General features: G+C 44.2%; 1 protein-coding gene across 1 annotated transcript in view; it reads left to right on the forward strand.

The window, feature by feature from the left end:
* The window catches only part of SHPRH (SNF2 histone linker PHD RING helicase), a 123348-nt gene that overhangs the window by 40662 nt on the left and 63999 nt on the right, over positions 1–18687 (forward strand). The window contains exons 11-14 of the mRNA XM_056567320.1: positions 5589–5667; positions 6302–6465; positions 7405–7661; positions 9422–9543. Of these exons, the coding sequence (XP_056423295.1) occupies positions 5589–5667; positions 6302–6465; positions 7405–7661; positions 9422–9543 (622 nt within the window). The remainder of the gene's footprint in view (positions 1–5588; positions 5668–6301; positions 6466–7404; positions 7662–9421; positions 9544–18687) is intronic.

The following is an 18687-nucleotide window of genomic DNA, read 5'->3' on the forward strand; positions in this document are numbered from 1 at the left end:
TTTCTTTTGCCCAGCATCAGTGTCCAGATTTCCGATCTCTCTGGGTACACGAATTAGCTCCTCCATTCCGCGATATGTTGTTGCAGGGTTTCTGGGGGCTACGTTCACCCAGTACTTTACCCCCTGCCTTCGGGCGGCATTTCCCTGCTCCTATATTGCCTGGCTCACTTTGACCATCCCCTTTCCTCAGGGGGTACGGGGATCAGGGAGCTTGGCATGGTCTGTGCTTGAGTTTCATTGTGACCACCCCTTGTTTTCCCTTCCTCTATATAGGTGGGATACCTAGCTGGTCCCTGTTTTTTTTGCTGAGAGCAAGAGCAAAGTTACAAAATTGTTTTTTTTTTTTTTCCCCTTCAATTTTGTTGCACAATGATTTTTTTGGGGGGGTTTCGCCGTAGATTTTTTTGTAAAATGAATGTCATTAAGCCATCATATGGATTTTAAGGTGCAAAATTCAAAGGGTTATGATTTCTTAAATGAAAGGAGGAAAAAAGGAAAGTGCAAAAAAACAGAAAAACGCTCTGTCCTTAAATGGGCACTGTCAGATACAAAAACTTTTGATATGTTGTAAACCAATAGGTTTTGCAATTGCTTTTATTAGAGAATTTTCAGTATTTCATACTGAAAAAGCCAGTCAAACAACTGCCCCCCTTGCTTGCTTGGACACATACTAGTCCTGCTGTGTCCATGCATCATCACCGATGTCATGGACCCACTTCCTTGATTTGACAGCTGTGAGTGCAGGGTTGACAGCTGGAAGAAAAATCCGCCCACTGTCAGCTTGTGTCCTGCTACTGTCAGTGAGGACAAGCTGGGAGTTGTAGTTTTGCTAATGCTAGGGGGAAGTGAGCAGACAGCATACTAAGGGAGGGGGCGGAGACCTGCACAGTGAGGCCACGCCCCCTCCCTTTGAGAGGAATTCTGACTAGTGAGCTAAATTAAAAGTGTAATAAAAAAAAAAAATTAAGGTGATAGACACATAAAAATTAAATGTACATGGTCAGGATTGGGTACCGAGAAAAAAAAAAGTTTTTTTGTTGGATCTGGCGGGTACACATTAAAGGGTTAAAGATATGTGACCTGCAAAACATTTTCCCGATGGCTTTTAAATTTGGATTTTGGTGGTTAAAATAATGTAAATTCGATTTTTTTATTTAACCCCCTTGAGGACGCGGCTCATTTTCACCTTAAGGACGCATCCCTTTTTTGCAAAAATCTGACCACTGTCACTTTAAGCATTAATAACTCTGGGGTGCTTTTACTTTTCATTCTGATTCCAAGATTGTTTGTTTGTTTTTTCGTAACATATTCTACTTTATGTTAGTGGTAAATTTTCAGCGATACTTGCATAATTTCTTGGTTAAAAATCCCAAAATTTGATGAAAAATTTGGAAATTTAGCATTTTTTTTTTTTTTACTTTGAAACTCTCTGCTTGTAAGGAAAATATCATCCCAAATAAATTATATATTGATTGACTTGTTTTTACTTTTGGAAGACATCAAAGGACTTCACAGTTCAGCAGCAATTTTCCAAGTTTTCACAAAACTTTCAAAATCAGAATTTTTCAGGGACCAGTTCAGTTTTGAAGTGGATTTGAGGGGCCTTCGTATTAGAAATACCCCAAAAATGACCCCTTTATAAAAACTGCACCCCTCAAAAGTATTCAAAATAACATTCAGTAAGTGTGTTAACCTTCAGAAAGTGAAGGAGAAAATTCAAAATCTTCATTTTTTACACTCGCATGTTCTTGTAGACCCAGTTTGTGAATTTTTACAAGGGGTAAAAGGAGAGAAATCACCCCAAAATTTGTAACCCAATTTCTCTCGGGTAAGGAAATATCTCATGTGTATGTCAAGTGCTCTGTGGGTGCACTAGAGGGCTCAGAAGGGAAGGAGCGACAGTGGGATTTTGGAGAGTGAGTTTTTCTGAACTGCTTTTTGGGAGGCATGTCACATTTAGGAAGCACCTATGGTGCTAGAACAGCAAAAGAAACACATAGCACACAATTTTGGAAACTAAACCCCTCAAGGAACGTAACAAGGGGTGTAGTGAACCTTAACACCCCACACTTTTCGTTAAAGTTGGATGTGTAAATGAATCTTAATTTTTTTTCACTAAAATGCAGTTTTTCCCCAAATTTTACATTTTTACAAGGGGTGATAAGAGAAAATGTCCCCCAAAAATTTTAACCCCATCTCTTCTGAGTATGGAAATACCCCATGTGTGGACGTCAAGTGCACTGCGGGTGCACTACAATGCTCAGAAGAGAAGGAGTCACATTTGGCTTTTGGAAAGCAAGTTTTGCTGAAATGGTTTTTGGAAGCCCCTATGGTGCCAGAACAGCAAAAAAATAAATAAACAAACTAGGGATGTCCCGATACCAGTATCGGTATCGGGACCGATACCGGACATTTGCACGAGTACTTGTACTCGTGCAAATGTTACCGATACTACTGCCGATACCTGCAGTTATAGCGGCGGCGGTGTGGCAGCTGTCCTGTGTTCAGGGAAGCAGCTCCGGCAGCCGCGTGTGTCGGCAGTGGGGAGGACAGCAGCTTCAGTGCACAGCATTACCGAGCCCCAGCTGATCAGCGAGGGGGCGGAATGTCCGTGCAACGTCGGCGGCGCACAAGTCCCTGCGGCTGCCTATCACTGGGAGGAAGCTAAAGTCACTTCCTCCCAGTTCTCTAGCGCGTCCGCGCAGGAAGGAGCAGATCAGGTGGGTCTGCTTGAAATGAATGTCCATATGTATATAAAAAGGGGAGTGTTATAATAGGAGGGATATGAGAAATGGATAAGGGGGAAATGGGCATATAAGGGGGGAATGGACTAATGAGGGGGGAAATGGGCATATAAGGGGGGGGGAATGGGCATATGAGGGGGTAAATGAGCATATGAGGGGGGAATGGGCTCATGAAGATAATGGCTATATTAATTTCACATAGCCATTCCTTTTATTTAATATGCATATTCCCCCTTTATATGCCCATTCCATCCTCATTTAATAGGTGTTATTTATTTCATTGCTTTAATTGATATCGGTAATTGGTATCGGTGAGTACTTATAAAAAAGTATCGGTACTCGTACTCTGTCTTAAAAAAAATGGTATCGGGACATCCCTAAAACAAACCACATGGCATACTATTTTGGAAACTACACCCCTCAAGGAACATAACAAGGGGTACAGTGAGCAATAACATCCCACAGGTGTTTGACGACTTTTCCTTAAAGTCGGATGTGTAAATGAAATTTTTTTTTTCATTAAAATGCTGGTTTTACCCCAAATTTTACATTTTTACAAGGGGTAATAGGAGAAAATGCCCCCCAGAATTTGTAACCCCATTTCTTTTGAGTATGGAAATACCCCATGTGTGGATGTAAAGTGCTCTGCTGGTGCATTACAATGCTCAGAAGAGAAGGAGTGCCATTGAGCTTTTGGAGAGAGAGTTTGGTTGGAATGGAAGTTGGGGGCCATGTGCATTTACAAAGCCCACCGTTGTGCCAGAACAGTGGACCCCCCCCCCCCCCACATGTGACCCCATTATGCCCCATTTTGGAAACTACACCCCTCACAGAATTGAATAAGGGGTGCAGTGAGCATTTACAACCTACTGGCGTTTGACAGATTTCATTTTCACGGACCACTGTTCCAAAAATCTGTCAGAGACCTGTGGGGCGTAAATGCTCACTGTTCACCTAATTACATTACTTTAGGGGAGTACTTTCCAAAATGGGGTCGCATGTGGGCGGGTCCATTGTTCTGGCACTATGGGGGCTTTGTAAACACACGTGGCCTTCAATTCCGGAAAAATTTTCTCTTCAAAAGCCCAGCATTTTAGTAAAAAAAATTTTTTTTTTTTTTCGTTTTATGTCAGAACTGCTGTAAAATCAGCCACCCCTGTGTAAATCACCAATTTAGGCCTCAAATGTACATGGTGTGCTCTCACTCCTGAGCCTTGTGCGCCTGCAGAGCATTTTACGCTCACATATGGGGTATTTCCGTACTCAGGAGAAATGTTACAAATTTTGGGGGTATTTCTTTCCTTTTACCTCTTAATAATTAATAAAAAGTATGGGGCTACACCAGCATGTTAGTGTAAAAAAATTAAAAATTTTACACTGACAGGCTGGTGTAGACCCCAACTTTTCCTTTTCATAAGGGGTAAAAGGAGAAAAAGACCCCCAAATTTGTAACGTAATTGCTCCAGAGTACGGAAATACTCCATATTTGGCCCTAAACTATTTCCTTGAAATACGTCAGGGCTCCGAACTGAGAGAGCGCCGTGCACATTTGAGGACTAAACTAGGGATTGCATAGGGGTGGACATAAGGGTAGTCTATGCCAGTAATTCCCAAACAGGGTGCCTCCAGCTGTTGCTAAACTCCTAGCATGCCTGGACAGTCAGAGGCTGTCCGGAAATGCTGGGAGTTGTTGTTTTGCAACAGCTGGAGGGTCCGTTTTGGAAACACTGCCGTACGATACCTTTTTATTTTTATTGGGGGGGGGGGGGGACGACAATGTAAAGGGGTGTATATGTAGTGCTTTACCCTTTATTTTGTGTTAGTGCAGTGTTTTTTGGGTACATTCGCAAACTGCTGTGTGGGCATACTGGGAGTTGAAGTTTTGCAAGATCTAGAGGGCCACAGTTTAGAGACCACTGCACAGTGATCTCCAAAGTGTACCCCTCTAAATCTTGCAAAACTACAAATCCCAGCATGCCCAAACGGCTGTCTGGGCATGCTGGGAGTTGAAGTTTTGCATGCAACATCTGGAGGGCTACAGTTTAGAGACCACTGTATAGTCGTCTCCAAACTGTAGCCCTCCAGATGTTGCTAGGCAACTACTCACCGGCTACCATAGACTGTGCCAGGGAGCCGCACGTCATCGCCGCCGATCCAGGTAAGGGACCTCCATCACACTACAGTCACACTACAGTTCACCCGTTCTGCCCGGATTACCGAACTTTAACCCCTCCGCCCCCAATCTGCTATTGATCGGTTGTTTCTGACCGACCAATAGGACGGGTGGCACCCCTGCCACCTCAATCCTATCCCTTCAGGGGGACCAGGGGGGGTCTTGGACACCCCTGATCCCCCTTTATTTTCCAGGTCACCGGAGACCCGTATGACCTAGAAATGTCTGCATTGACTGGCAATCGCCGACATGTGCCGGGATCCCTGCTGAATGATTTCAGCAGGCATCCTGGTCCGGTCCCCGACCGGCTAGCGGCGGGACCTTAATTCTCACGGGTGTACCCATATGCCCTATGTCCTTAAGGACTCAGGATGCAGGGCGTATGCATGATAGTGTAATTTATCTCCTGCACCAGTGCTCTGGTCCACCCTGCTGCCTATGTTTTCTCCTGTTGACATTGCAATAGGTTCGGAACCTCCTCAGGAAAGGTTGGACAGCACATCAATAGGGTAACTAAACAGAGGGACTGGATTGGGCAAGAAAACTCATGGAGGAAGTGAATGTATTACATTATTTTGCAGCCTAGTAAACAACAATTTGTCTTTTAATTAAACAGTAATACTCATTTAATAGACTGTGCTTTTCTGTGTCTTTTTTTTTTTCATTTACAGGCCGCTGAAATGGCTCTGCGGTTAACAGGGGTGAATCGGTGGTGTGTGAGTGGAACCCCAGTACAGAGGGGCTTGGAAGGTACCTTTGCTATTCTCAGTCTAAATATATTCGATACTCTGGTCAAAGCAGCATTCTTAAAATCAAATTCATAGAACATACATAAAACCATTAAAGAAGCACAGGCTATAGGCTATTGTTACACGGAATCTCTCATTCTTATCAAGATGCAGCAAGTGATAGATCGGCCACATAAAGCTTCATCCCGTGTCCTTATGAGGGATTTCTCCCTGTCAGCTTTTACACTCAGAAGAGGGGTGTCAGGCTACATCTCATAGGACACTAGAAAACCTGAACACAGAAGTGACAGACAGTGTGATTGGGAGTTGTATATCTTTGCAGCTAAACATTCTGTGGACCTACTATATCATAGATTTCTGGTCCCATAGATAATTCAGAAATGAGCACTTCAGTGGCACTCTTCATGGGGGTACATACAGATGGGAAGCTTAGCTGCCAGGAAGGATTTGATGGGTTTGAAGGATTGCTTTATTATACTTCTTGACACCATACACAGGTTATTTATCTCACTGGACAACCTCTTTATTATGGTGACTTAAAATCAGCCCACATTTTTCTCTAAAATGTGGCTGGAAATAAAATCTAAAGTCTTAAGTCAAATGCATGTACTTATCCATTGTGTTTTGCTATGCAGATTTATTTGGACTAGTGCTCTTCCTTGGAGTGGACCCATACTGGGTAAAACACTGGTGGGACCAGCTTCTCTACAGACCATATTGCAGGAGGAATCCTCTTCCGCTATATTGTCTTATTGCCAAAATTATGTGGAGATCTGCCAAAAAAGACGTAATCGATCAGGTAAATTTTGGTTGCCTTATTACAACATGACCTCAATATTACATCACATAACAAGTAAAAAGAAATATATATGATTTATTTTTTATCTAAGTGTTTTCCGAGCGCGGCCCTCAAGTGCCCCCAACAGGTGATGTTTTCAGGATTTCCTTAGACTTTCACAGCTAATATAATTATTGTCAGTGAATCAGATATCGCTACAATTATATCACTTGTGAAATACTAAGGAACTCCTAAAAACATGACTTATTGGGGGGGACTTGAGGACCGTGCTTGGGAAACACTGGTCTGATGTCCTTTTTGACCTTCAATCTGTCTGTCTTAAAGGATTACTCTGCTCCCCAGCGTCCAGAACATTGAGTTCCTGAACGCTGTGTGCGGGCTTCAGTGTTAACGTCGGCCCCCTCGTGACGTCACGGCCTGCCCCCTCAATGAAAGTCTATGGGAAGGGGGTACGACGGCAGTCGCGCCCCCTTCCCATAGACTTTCATTGGGGGCGGGCGTGAACACAGAAGCCCGCACACAGCGTTCGGGAACTCCATGTTCCGGACGCTGGGGAGCGGAGTAAAGCTTTAATCCTCCAATGCTGTGTGCACTGGAAGTCTGTTTCTGAACTCATTTCAATGAGATTGACATTGGGCATTTTATAGGGAACCATAGAGAAGCTGACTTCTGGTCTACAGAGCAGACCTTGTGTGATTCAGAGGTTCTATTGCTATCTGTGTTTTGACCATTCTATTGCTTATGTAATCCTACTTACAAACTGGTCAAGGAGGGGGAGTCAGGACAAAAAAAATTGTAGGTTTCTTTTTTGAATTTTTAAATGTTTAAAACATTTTTTTTTTCTTATGTCTACAGTTTTCACCAACTTAATGTGAAAAAGTAGTATGTTCATAGATAGTAGGATAAAGTGTGGTTTTAAATTGATTTGTTTGTTTGCAGATTCAAATCCCAGAACAGACAGAAGATGTTCATTGGCTTCACTTCTCACCAGTGGAGAGACACTTCTATCATAGGCAGCATGAAGTTTGCTGTCAAGATGCTCTAGCAAAGCTTCGAAAGATCTCAGATTGGTCTCTCAAACTTAGTAGCTTAGACAGACGGACTGTATCTTCCATCCTATATCCCCTGCTAAGACTAAGACAGGCTTGTTGTCACCCGCAGGCTGTACGCGGGGAATTCTTACCATTGCAGAAGAGGTAAAATAAATACCCCTACTCTTTTTAACCAACATGAAGGTCTGAAACTTGAAGGCCTTTTAAACTAAATGGCTTACTGATATGTGGTGTTTCTCCTCCTACTCTACCTTTCTGCTATTCACTGCAGTTTGTTGCCGTAGAGCCACTTTACACATTAGAGAGAGGTTGTCCGAACTGGCCTACTACCTATTGTGTATGGGGGCCTCAGAGTGGAGAAGAAATGTTAGACTTCAAATGCCTAACCCATTGTTTTTTCTCTGAGAGATAAGCAGTCAACTCTTCCTTCATCACTTTGTAGTTACTGGCCATCTAGTGTGTATTTGAGTTTAACTGTCCTAATAATATGCTGCCCCTAAATTGCTTATTCAGATATTCAAATATTCAGATGACAGATCCACTTTGAAGGGAACGTGTCATCAGATTTTTCCATATATAACTGTTGGAAACAGGTTATATAGGGAATATCCCTGTGTCTTCAGGGCCATCAGGGGAAATGAAGAAAATAAGTTTTAAAGGGGTACTCCAGTGGAATTTTTTTTAAAGTCAACTGGTACCAGAAAATTAAACAAATTTGTAAATTACTTCTATTTAAAAATCTTAATCCTTCCAGTACTTATCAGCTGCTGTATGCTCCACAGGAAGTATTTTTTTTTCTTTTTTGAATTTCTTTTCTGTCTTACCACAGTGCTCTCTGCTGATACTTCTGTCCATGTCAGGAACTGTCCAGAGCAGGATAGGTTTGCTATGGGGATTTGCTGCTGCTCTGGACAGTTCCTGACAAGGACAGAGGTTTCTGCAGAGAGCACTGTGGACAGACAGAAAGGAAATTCAAAAAGAAAATCACTTCCTGTTGAGCATACAGGAGTTGATAAGTCCTGGAAGGATTAAGATTTTTAAATAGAAGTGTTTACAAATCTGTTTAACTTTCTGGCACCAGTTGATTAAAAAAAAAATCTGTTCTGTGCCGTATGTATATTGGGTCGAAGTAGTCCCAGGGAAGTTCTTCTTCCAGAGGTAGTCCATGTGCTCCAGACTGTATTCCAGCCTACGCAGTATGATTGACAGACTGGGCACCTCAGACGTCACCGGTCTGCTCCCTCTGAGATAGTGCTGCTTCTGGGCATGGCATTGATTTTGCATAGGGACTACTTGGACCTGATTAGCATACGTGCACGTCAACCTTAAAACGTATTTCCTTCATGATTGTTGCTGGCCTTGAAGACAAGAGGACGTGGTGAGCAAGCTGATTTTACCACACACACCTGTTACCGTCAATTCTATAGGGTCAAATGTGATGACAGGTTCCCTTTAATGTGAAATCAATACAAAAAAATTTAAGGATTTGTAGATCTCTTTATTAATACCTGTAGAGTAAGACCCCCTCCTACATTTCAAGCAGTATTAGCATTTCATAATTATAAAGCAATTTTGTGATCAGTTTGGGTCCAATTTTGGGGGCCCTCACCAATCCAAAAAATTCTGAATCACTCATCCTGTCTTTTCCCACTGATCCTGACAGTAAAGGGCCCTTTCACTGTTTGTCCTGCAGAACAGCATTCTGCCAATTTACTGCAGAAGAAGTTCAAGTGAATAGGGCTGGGTGTCCAGGAGCATTGCTGTTGAGGACAAAACAGTGACTGGTCCGGTGAGGTAAGGCCCCCACTGACCCTAGTGATATGCCAGTATTTTATTAGATAGAAATACTGCAGCACTTTTTACATTTAAGTTTCTCTTTTTTGAATATTCTATTTTCCTTACAGCACAATGACAATGGAAGAACTGCTGACTTCTCTTCAGAAAAAATGTCGGACTGAGTGTGAAGAGGCTCATCGCCAGCTTGTCTGTGCTTTCAATGGTTTGGCTGGAATCCACATCATTAAAGGTGATATATTGGAAAAAAACTTGTACAGAGCAATTTTCTTGTTGAGGACATATGGGATAAACAACGCCTGTAACGTGCATATACATTTTTAGAAATGTATAATGTGCAGCTTCAATAGAATATTTGGTAGAGATAGGGAAAAAAAAAAGTAAACAAGGCTCTATGTAAGTAGATATATCTACTTTGTAAGTTCATCTTGGGTATTCACCTTAGATCTTATGTCAACCTTCAAGAGTCACCTAAGGCAGTGTTTCCCAACCCAGTCCTCAAGGCACACCAACATTCCAGGTTTTTTCAGTTACTCCATTGGAATAGAACAGGGAAAAATTAAAATCCTGGACTGTTGGTGTGCCTTGAGGACTGGGTTGGGAAACACTGACCTAAGGCATACTATCATACTAGCCTTCCAAAACCAGTATGAGTGTACATAAGTTTTTAGGCTTCATTGAATGAACAAAGTTTAGTTTAGCAACATCTCCAGAGAGTACACCTTTTTAGATGTATTTATTCTTTATTCCTAAGACATTGTGGCTGTATAATGCAGCCATTGTTAAGCATGTTACATATTTTTATCTATTGTCCACTGGTAATTGTGTGATATTGGGATCCAGAGGTATATGGCTGGGATATGTTTGTTTTCATATTTATTCTATACAGCAATTTTTATAAAGTCACATGTGTATAGCAGGGTTTCTAAAATGCATTCAGGAATGCAAATATTTTATAATTTTTTTTTTCATGAAAATATAGCAGTGGGCACCTTGATTAGTAACTGCAACTAAATAAACTGTTCTAAACTAACTCAGGCTATGGTCCCTAACTACTCCTAACACTCCTCCCACCCTTAAAACAAAATTTCAGACCTTTAAAAAGCTCTGTATCATACCTTTTTTCTTGCTCCTATAGTGCAATCTCCCAGCAGGAGAAAGTGGGCGTTTCCCAGCAGGCATGACGTCACTGAAGCCTGCTGGGGGACCACTTACATCGTTGCACTGCTGTGATGAATAGAAGACCTCAAGCTCTGTGCAGCAGCTTTCAGTCTGTGTATCTTTCAGTGAGGCTCTGTGCAGCTTTCAGTCGGTGCAGCTGCTTTCAGTGAGGGCTCTGTGCAGCTGTCAATCAAGCTTAGTGCAGAGAAACACTTCTTGAGTTTGGACTCCTGCCATTACAAGCAGGAGACAAAAATCTGAGATTTTGGCCAGACGGAATGTGTTCAGGCCAAGAAGGGAGACCTCTGGTGGCCAGAAGTATACATCAGAAAAACTAACATAAAATGTTTTTTTAATGGAAGCCAATTACAAAAGTTACCTATTTGGCATCAAATATTAAAAAATCTTGTTTAATGACAGTGCCCATTTAAGTATTAAATCCTACAAATGTTCTGCACTAAAGGAGGTCATACACAGGAGCTGCTAGCAAATTCTTGTTCAACTGACTGCGATCTTTTTTTCTTTTTTTATTCGTTTTATTAAAAGGAAACAACCATCGGCAGTGCAAGCAATACAGTGACATAAGTATCTGTATACATAGCAATACAAAACAATATTAGAGTAGTGGGTGATACAAATAACTATGATACAAGAATAATCACAGTGGTAGGCTAGCAGAAGCCAATATCAATATGGATATAACATACAGAGAAAAGCAACAAAATGGGAAAGAAAGAGGGGGGGGGGGCGTGGTTTGGCCACCGTACAGTATGGCCGCGTGAACAGATAGCTCCTGCACAAGCACCACTAAAAGCCCTGTTTAATCTGCCACCAGTGACTAGGCTTCTCCGTTAGCCTGGGCAACGATCATGGTCCTCTGCCCGCTGGCTCAAACAAAGATTGTGCCGCTGCGCGCGCTTACCTGGCCTCTCCTACTCCAAGGTCCTCAGGGAGAGCGGGATCACAGGTCATGAATGATACACCACAGCAGCTAGCTACCGGACTGGGATGCCCGAAACTAAACCACCGGCTGTCCTTTTGAAGTGCCTAAGCATTGGAACTCCCCTGATGAACTGCACCCATCGCTGCCTGGTGAGTTCACCCCCACCACGGGCTGCTGCCATATTCCTGAGGCTCTGCAGGCCTCAGAGTCAGCAAGATCTCCCTCTGACTGTTCTCCCCAGGTCAGCCCCCTTAAGCAGCATCCAAGACTCCATGCCCCAGGGGACAGGGATGATGCAGCAGACCTAAATGACACCCTTTCAGTGCTGGACTCAGACTTTTTTAACACCTACCCGACCTCCGATACTGTGGTGTCCACTAGTATGCTTAAAGATATGCTGCTAATGTTTTGCAGCACTTTACAGAAGGACTTCTGCCAACTAATGCTGCCCTTGAAGTCGTCTGTCCATATACTAGAGCAAAAAATGTCCTTTACAGAGTCCAGGATGGCGACCTTTGCCGACACCCAATATGCTAGCTGATGCACATGACAAATTAGAAGAGAAGGTGGCGACCCTTCAAGCTAAGCTCACTGGCTCTGAAGACAGAAATTGCTTCAATAATGTGAAGTTTTGGGGGATTCCTGGGATTCGGTGACAGGCTCCCAACTTTTGCACTAGGTGAAAGATCTAACCCAGTCACTGCTGCCTGACTTGGAGCCATATGACTATAGCATAGATTAGGCTCACAGGGTCCCAAAGCCTTGTTCCCTATCTGATGACCTGCCCAGAGATGTCCTAGCAAGATTCACCTTTTTTCAGACTAAGGACAAATTTCTGTAGTAACACAAAACCTACTTGGGGAATAAATCCCCTCAGGATGAACCCGGACTAGAAATCCCCCATAAAATATAGCTTTTATTTATGCTCATTAAAATAGCGTCCAAACTAGTATATTGCACATTTATTGCATCTGAATGGCAGTGGTGTTTAAAATTATCAGCACTGTATCCAGTTAATTCCTATAGTATCATGAAAATGTCTGTCATGCAGACTGTTAGTTTGTCATTACTATCTAGTGTACCCCGGTGCCGTGCTGCAGCTTGGGCACTCGGTGTACTAACTAGGAAAGGTCTCTGGTACAGTCTGTTGTTAAAACATTAATCCTCTCTTCTAAACGTTTTCGCCATTCTGAATGTGCCTCATTTCTTTGAGAAAGCCATTCAGAATGGCGAAAACGTTTAGAAGAGAGGATTAATGTTTTAACAACAGACTGTACCAGAGACCTTTCCTAGTTAGTACACCGAGTGCCCAAGCTGCAGCACGGCACCGGGGTACACTAGACAGTAATGACAAACTAACAGTCTGCATGACAGACATTTTCATGATACTATAGGAATTAACTGGATACAGTGCTGATAATTTTAAACACCACTGCCATTTAGATGCAATAAATGTGCAATATACTAGTTTGGACGCTATTTTAATGAGCATAAATAAAAGCTATATTTTATGGGGGATTTCTAGCCCGGGTTCATCCTGAGGGGATTTATTCCCCAAGTAGGTTTTGTGTTACTTAAATTGGCCCAGAAACCCCTAGGGGACTTATCTTGGGGCATAAATTTCTGTAGTAATCCAGAAAGCATACAGCACTTCCAGCCCCCTATGAAGAGGTTAAAATGTATACAGACTTGTCAGCAGCCACTCTTCAGGCCAGAAGAAACTTTGGGTCCCTCACTGGATTACTACGAGATCTGGAAATGCCATACTGCCGGGAATTCCCGACTAAGATTTTTGTTGTGAGCAAGGGAAAGCCTCATGCTTTCTCATCTGTGGAATAGGGCATTGATGTTCTCCATTCTTGGGGACTCCTTGAAGATGAGGCTCCAGATAGACTCCACCCTCCCAGACATGAGGGCACTGCAGACCGACCTCGAGACTCCAGACCTCCATATGATTGATGTCCAGGATACCAGTTGGTGCTTTGCAGTATAACCTGTTTACCTTGTTTATGTCTTCTTCACCCCATGCTTACATGAGTGGTTGGCTCCTTGACTTTCCTGAGTCTGCCACCAAGTTGCTCTTCCCTAACCTTTTTCTTTTCTCCACTATATTGTTCTTATTGATTTTTTATTTTTGTGTATTTGTTGTCTGAGCATTGTGACATCCCTGTCTGGTGCCCTTAGGCATCAGTCAGGTTTTTAACTTCCTGGGTACAGTACTTACCATATCGCTGCCCATGTCAATACCCATGATATCTAATATCATGGGTATTGACATACTGTCGCTTAACGTCAATGGTCTCAACAGCCCCTACAAGACAGTTTCAGTGGAGTGAGTTGGAAAAGCGTAAGGCTACCTTAGCCTGCATACAGGAAACCCACCTGTCCTCCTCAAATACCCCCCAATTGCGCCACAGAAAATATCTGCATATTTTCCACTCTACCTACAAAACAAGGAAACATGGAGTCCTGATCGCAGTGAGCAATGATGTCGCCTTTCAAGTCAACAAACAAATTTTAGACCCTTCTAGCAGATATATCATCTTGATCTGCTCGATTGATGGGATTGACTACACTGTAGTGAATCTATATGCTCCTAATGTCCGTCAAAGTAGATTTATTAAGAAAGTCTTCAAATTAATTGACCTGCATAGGAAAGGCGAGAACATTTTCTGCGGAGACTTTAACTCTGTTGCCAATCCACTTCTTGATTTATCGTATCAGTCAGCCAGGAGACCGTTCTCTCTCAATGATTTACTATGTGACCATTACCTCTATGACATCTGGCGACTGCAAAATGCTACTGAGAGGGACTATTCCTCGCTGTCACATCTGTCGCGTGCTCAGTGCAAACCTGCTTTCATCTGTGAAGAGCACAGGGCGCCAGTGGTGAATTTGCCATTCTTGGTGTTCTCTGGCAAATGCCAAACGTGCTGCACAGTGTTGGGCTGTAAGCACAACCCCCACCTGTGGATGTCGGGCCCTCATACCACACTCATGATTCTGACCGTTTTAGTGGACACATGCACATTTGTGGCCTGCTGGAGGTCATTTTGCAGGGCTCTGGCAGTGCTCCTCCTGCTTCTCCTTGCACAAAGGCGGAGGTAGCGGTCCTGCTGCTGGGTTGTTGCCCTCCTACGGCCTCCTCCACGTCTCCTGATGTACTGGCCTGTCTCCTGGTAGTGCCACCATGCTCTGGACACTACGCTGACAGACACAGCAAACCTTCGGGAAGCCCAAATTCTGTCTGGAGCATGAGAGATTTTTTACTACATTGTTTGTATATGATTACTTCAAAGTCAGCATGCCACCATACATCCAGAACTTTGCATCCACAGGGCCCAAGAGGTGTGTAAGGGTCAGGTTATGCAACAGAGGAAGGTCAGTGGGAGTATCGCCATAGGAGTACACCTGCTTAGTAGCTCTCCAGACCTGTAGGGCCAGCTTATGGAGAGGGAGAAGAACTCCATCTCTGGGGGAGAACCCTCTAGCAAGGTACACAACGAAGAAACAATAATGAAGCAGGCTGAAGTCTGTTTTGCTCCTGGCACTGGATCCGGCAGCACCCAATGTCTAATGTACTGAAGCTGTCCTGTCAAATAATACAAGTGTATATTGGCAGGATAAATCGCCACGATTGGGTCAGGCGCTGCTCCAGGCATCCAAACAGCGGGGTGGCTTGGCTGCTTCTAACATGTACGATTACTTTTTAGCATCTCAATTGGTGTATGCTGCCTGGTGGATCGACCTGGATCTGGTGAATGCATCTCTACTGCCCTTGCGGGAGCTCTCATGGGTTTGTTTGAAACCTTCACTAATATCCTATACAGATACACTTCTAATTCTAGGTTGTTGGCCCCTATTAAAACTGTGAGGTGTGGTCGGTGATCTCCAGAATCTTTCCGTTGCAGGTAATGTCTCCTAGAGCACCTCTGTGGGGGAACCCTCATTTTGAGCACCTGCAGGAGTTGGAGGCTGCCGGTTTCTGGAGTGATCATGGAGTCAAATTCGCCATGCATTTGTTTGGGGAATTTCCTTCTTTACCCTCTTTCTCAGAGTTACGAGACCACGTTAATCTCCCTCGAGGTGCTCAGTTTCGGTACTTCCAGCTGAGACATATGGTAGTGGCACAGTTTGGCTCTCTTGATGTGACCCCAGCTTTCTCGGATGTGGAGCTACTTCTGGGTACCCCTGACCTTTCCAATCCTCTGACTCAGGCATATGCATTGCTTCAATCTGTGGGCCCTGATCGGTTTGAGTTGGCTTTTGTAAAGTGGGTGGCTGATATTCCTGATCTGTCAGAGGACCAGTGGAGATAAGTTACTAAAGCCTATAACCCTACAGTGATCAGTGCTCCAGTCAAGCTGTTCTGTATTGGGGTTTCTTCTTCCGATTCTTGTTTTAGGTGTCACCTGGAGGTGGGCTCTCTTATACACGCTATGTGGAGTTGCCCTTGAGGTGATGCAATTCTTGACAGATCACTTAGTTTCCCTTTGTGTTTTCCCCTGTTGTATGTCTGTTAGGTGTTATTAATGATCTAGCCTTGGGCTCCCATAGGCTTCCATAGGCTCCCATAAGGTTCTGATTGTGGCTTGGAGGGATACACTCTCCTCCTCCCATCGAGCGGTGGTTCAATCTGGTTAATAAATATACACAACGATGTATAGGACTCTTTATATTAGTCGTAAATGCCACAAAAAATATGATAAAGTCTGTATGCCCTGGTTACTGATAGGTGAATCAGTGGGGCCCCCACAATGAGTGAGTGATCCTGGGTAGTGTGCTTGTTTCTTCCTAAGTCTGTGAGGTGGGGGGTTGCTCCGGGAGTATATGTGTGTGTGTCCGATTTGTTTGTGTGTATGTCCTTTGTCTTGATGGTCGTTCGGGCGCAAATCTCCTTTACTTTTTATTCCTGAGCTGCTTCAGCATGTACAGAAGCTTGTTCAAGGATGTATAAGCACTTGAATAATATAATGAGTCTGATTAGGTAAATGCGGCCAACTACCGCTAGGGACAAAGATCCCCAGATTCTGAATTTCTCACGAGCATAAGAGAGGAGTGGCAAGACATTGGAGTCCAGATCCTGTAACAATTTTATCAATAAAGATACCTAAGTACTTAAACAAGGACACCATTGGGATACCGCACATGACATGGGGCCAAGGCCCACCTAAGAGAGGCATAATGGCAGACCAAAGTTATGCATTAGCTGCATGACACAAGGGAGAGTAGACATAGGCTTGGACATGAAAAATACCATGTAATCTGCGTAAAGGCCTATCCTTTCCTCCCCTACCCCTGCAGACATTCCAAGGTATCGTGAGCTGACTGTGATATTCTAGGAATCGTTTATTAACATGCCACTGATGGTCGGATATGTGTGGCGCGAGGTACGCGATGCCCCACCGCCATGCCCACCCCCTGTATGTCAGTGCTGGGACCACTGTGTGATTGACACACAGGTCCCAGCACATGCGCCCTTCAGCTAATTTAACATGCGCGCTGCTGCATGTCATCTAGCAAGCGCTCGCTACTGCTGCCGTCTTCCTCCGCACTAATGACACGCAGTGGCGCGCACGTTAGATTAGCTGAAGGGTGCATGTGCTGGGACCTGTGTGTCAATCACACAGCAGTCCCAGCGCTGAGATACAGGGGGCTGTGTGCAGGTTATTGCACCCAGATTTCATAACAGTTGCGCTTTCAAGGCAACAATTTAGTGCCACATATAGGGTATTTCCGTACTTGGGAGAAATTGCCTAACAAATTTTGGGGGTCTTTTTCTCCTTTTACCCCTTATGAAAAGGTAAAGTTGGGGTCTACACTTACATGTTATTGTAAAAAAAAAAATTTTTTTTACATTAACATGCTGGTGTTGTCCCATACTTTTCATTTTCACGAGAGGTAAAAGGAAAAAAAAGACCCCCAAAATTTGTAACACCGTTTCTCCTGAGTACGAAAATACCCCATTTGTGGACGTAAAATGCTCTGCGGGTACACAACAGGGCTCAGGAGTTGAGAGCGCACTATGTACCGTATTTATCGGGGTATACCACGCACCGGCCTATAACACGCACCCTCATTTTAAAGTTTTTTTTACCCAAATATCCATGGTAAAATGAGGGTGCGTGTGTGCGCGTGTATACCCCGATACGCCCCCAGGAAAGGCAGGGGGAGAGAGGCCGTCGCTGCCCGCTTCTCTCCCCCTGCCTTTCCTGGGGTCTAGAGCCCTGCTGCCGGCCCTTCTCTCCCCCTGGCTATCCTGGGGGTGTATCGGGGTATACACGCGCACACACGCACCCTCATTTTACCATGGATATTTGGGTAAAAAAAACTTTAAAATGAGGGTGCGTGTTATAGGCCGGTGCGTGGTATACCCCGATAAATACGGTACATAGTGCGCTCTCAACTCCTGAGCCCTGTTGTGTACCCGCAGAGCATTTTACGTCCACAAATGGGGTATTTTCGTACTCAGGAGAAACAGTGTTACAAATTTTGGGGGTCTTTTTTTTTCCTTTTACCTCTCGTGAAAATGAAAAGCAATGGGTGCCGCTGTCCCCTTCTCTTCCCCTGGCTGTCGTTGCTATGCGCTGCACGGCGCGGCGCATGACGTCAGTGCGCCGCGCCGTGCATAGCAACGACGCAGGGGACGCACGCCGGAGGCCTGCAGCAGCGCGGACCCGACCCCGGCAACAGGTAATTATGCCACCGGGGATGGGGGGAGGCAACGGGGCAGCGGCTCCGGCAATGGGTGCCGCTGCCCGTTCTCTCCCCCTGGCTGTCCGCGCAGCTTCTCTCCCCCTGGCTATCGGCGCCGGCAATTGGGCGCCGGTACCGATAGTCAGGGGTACAGAACGGGCAGCGGCGCCGATAGCCAGGGGGAGAGAAGGGCCGGCAGCAGGGCTCTAGACCCCAGGAAAGGCAGGGGGAGAGAAGCGGGCAGCAACAGCCTCTCTCCCCCTGCCTTTCCTGGGGGTGTATCGGCGTATAACACGCACATAGACTTTAGGCTAAAAATTTTAGCCTAAAAAGTGCGTGTTATACGCCGATAAATACGGTAAATTTGAGGCCTAAATTGGTGATTTGCACAGGGGTGGCTGATTTTACAGCGGTTCTGACGTAAACGCCAAAAAATAAATACCCACATTTATTTTTGTTAAAGTTGGATGGGAAAATGAAGAAAAAAAATATTTTTTTTCACTAAAATGCTGGTATTACCCTAAATTTTTAATTTTCACAAGGGAAAATAGGGGGGGGAAACATAAGTAAGAACAT

This window comes from Hyla sarda, chromosome 3 (genome assembly GCF_029499605.1).
Source record: "Hyla sarda isolate aHylSar1 chromosome 3, aHylSar1.hap1, whole genome shotgun sequence".
NCBI lineage: Eukaryota > Metazoa > Chordata > Amphibia > Anura > Hylidae > Hyla > Hyla sarda.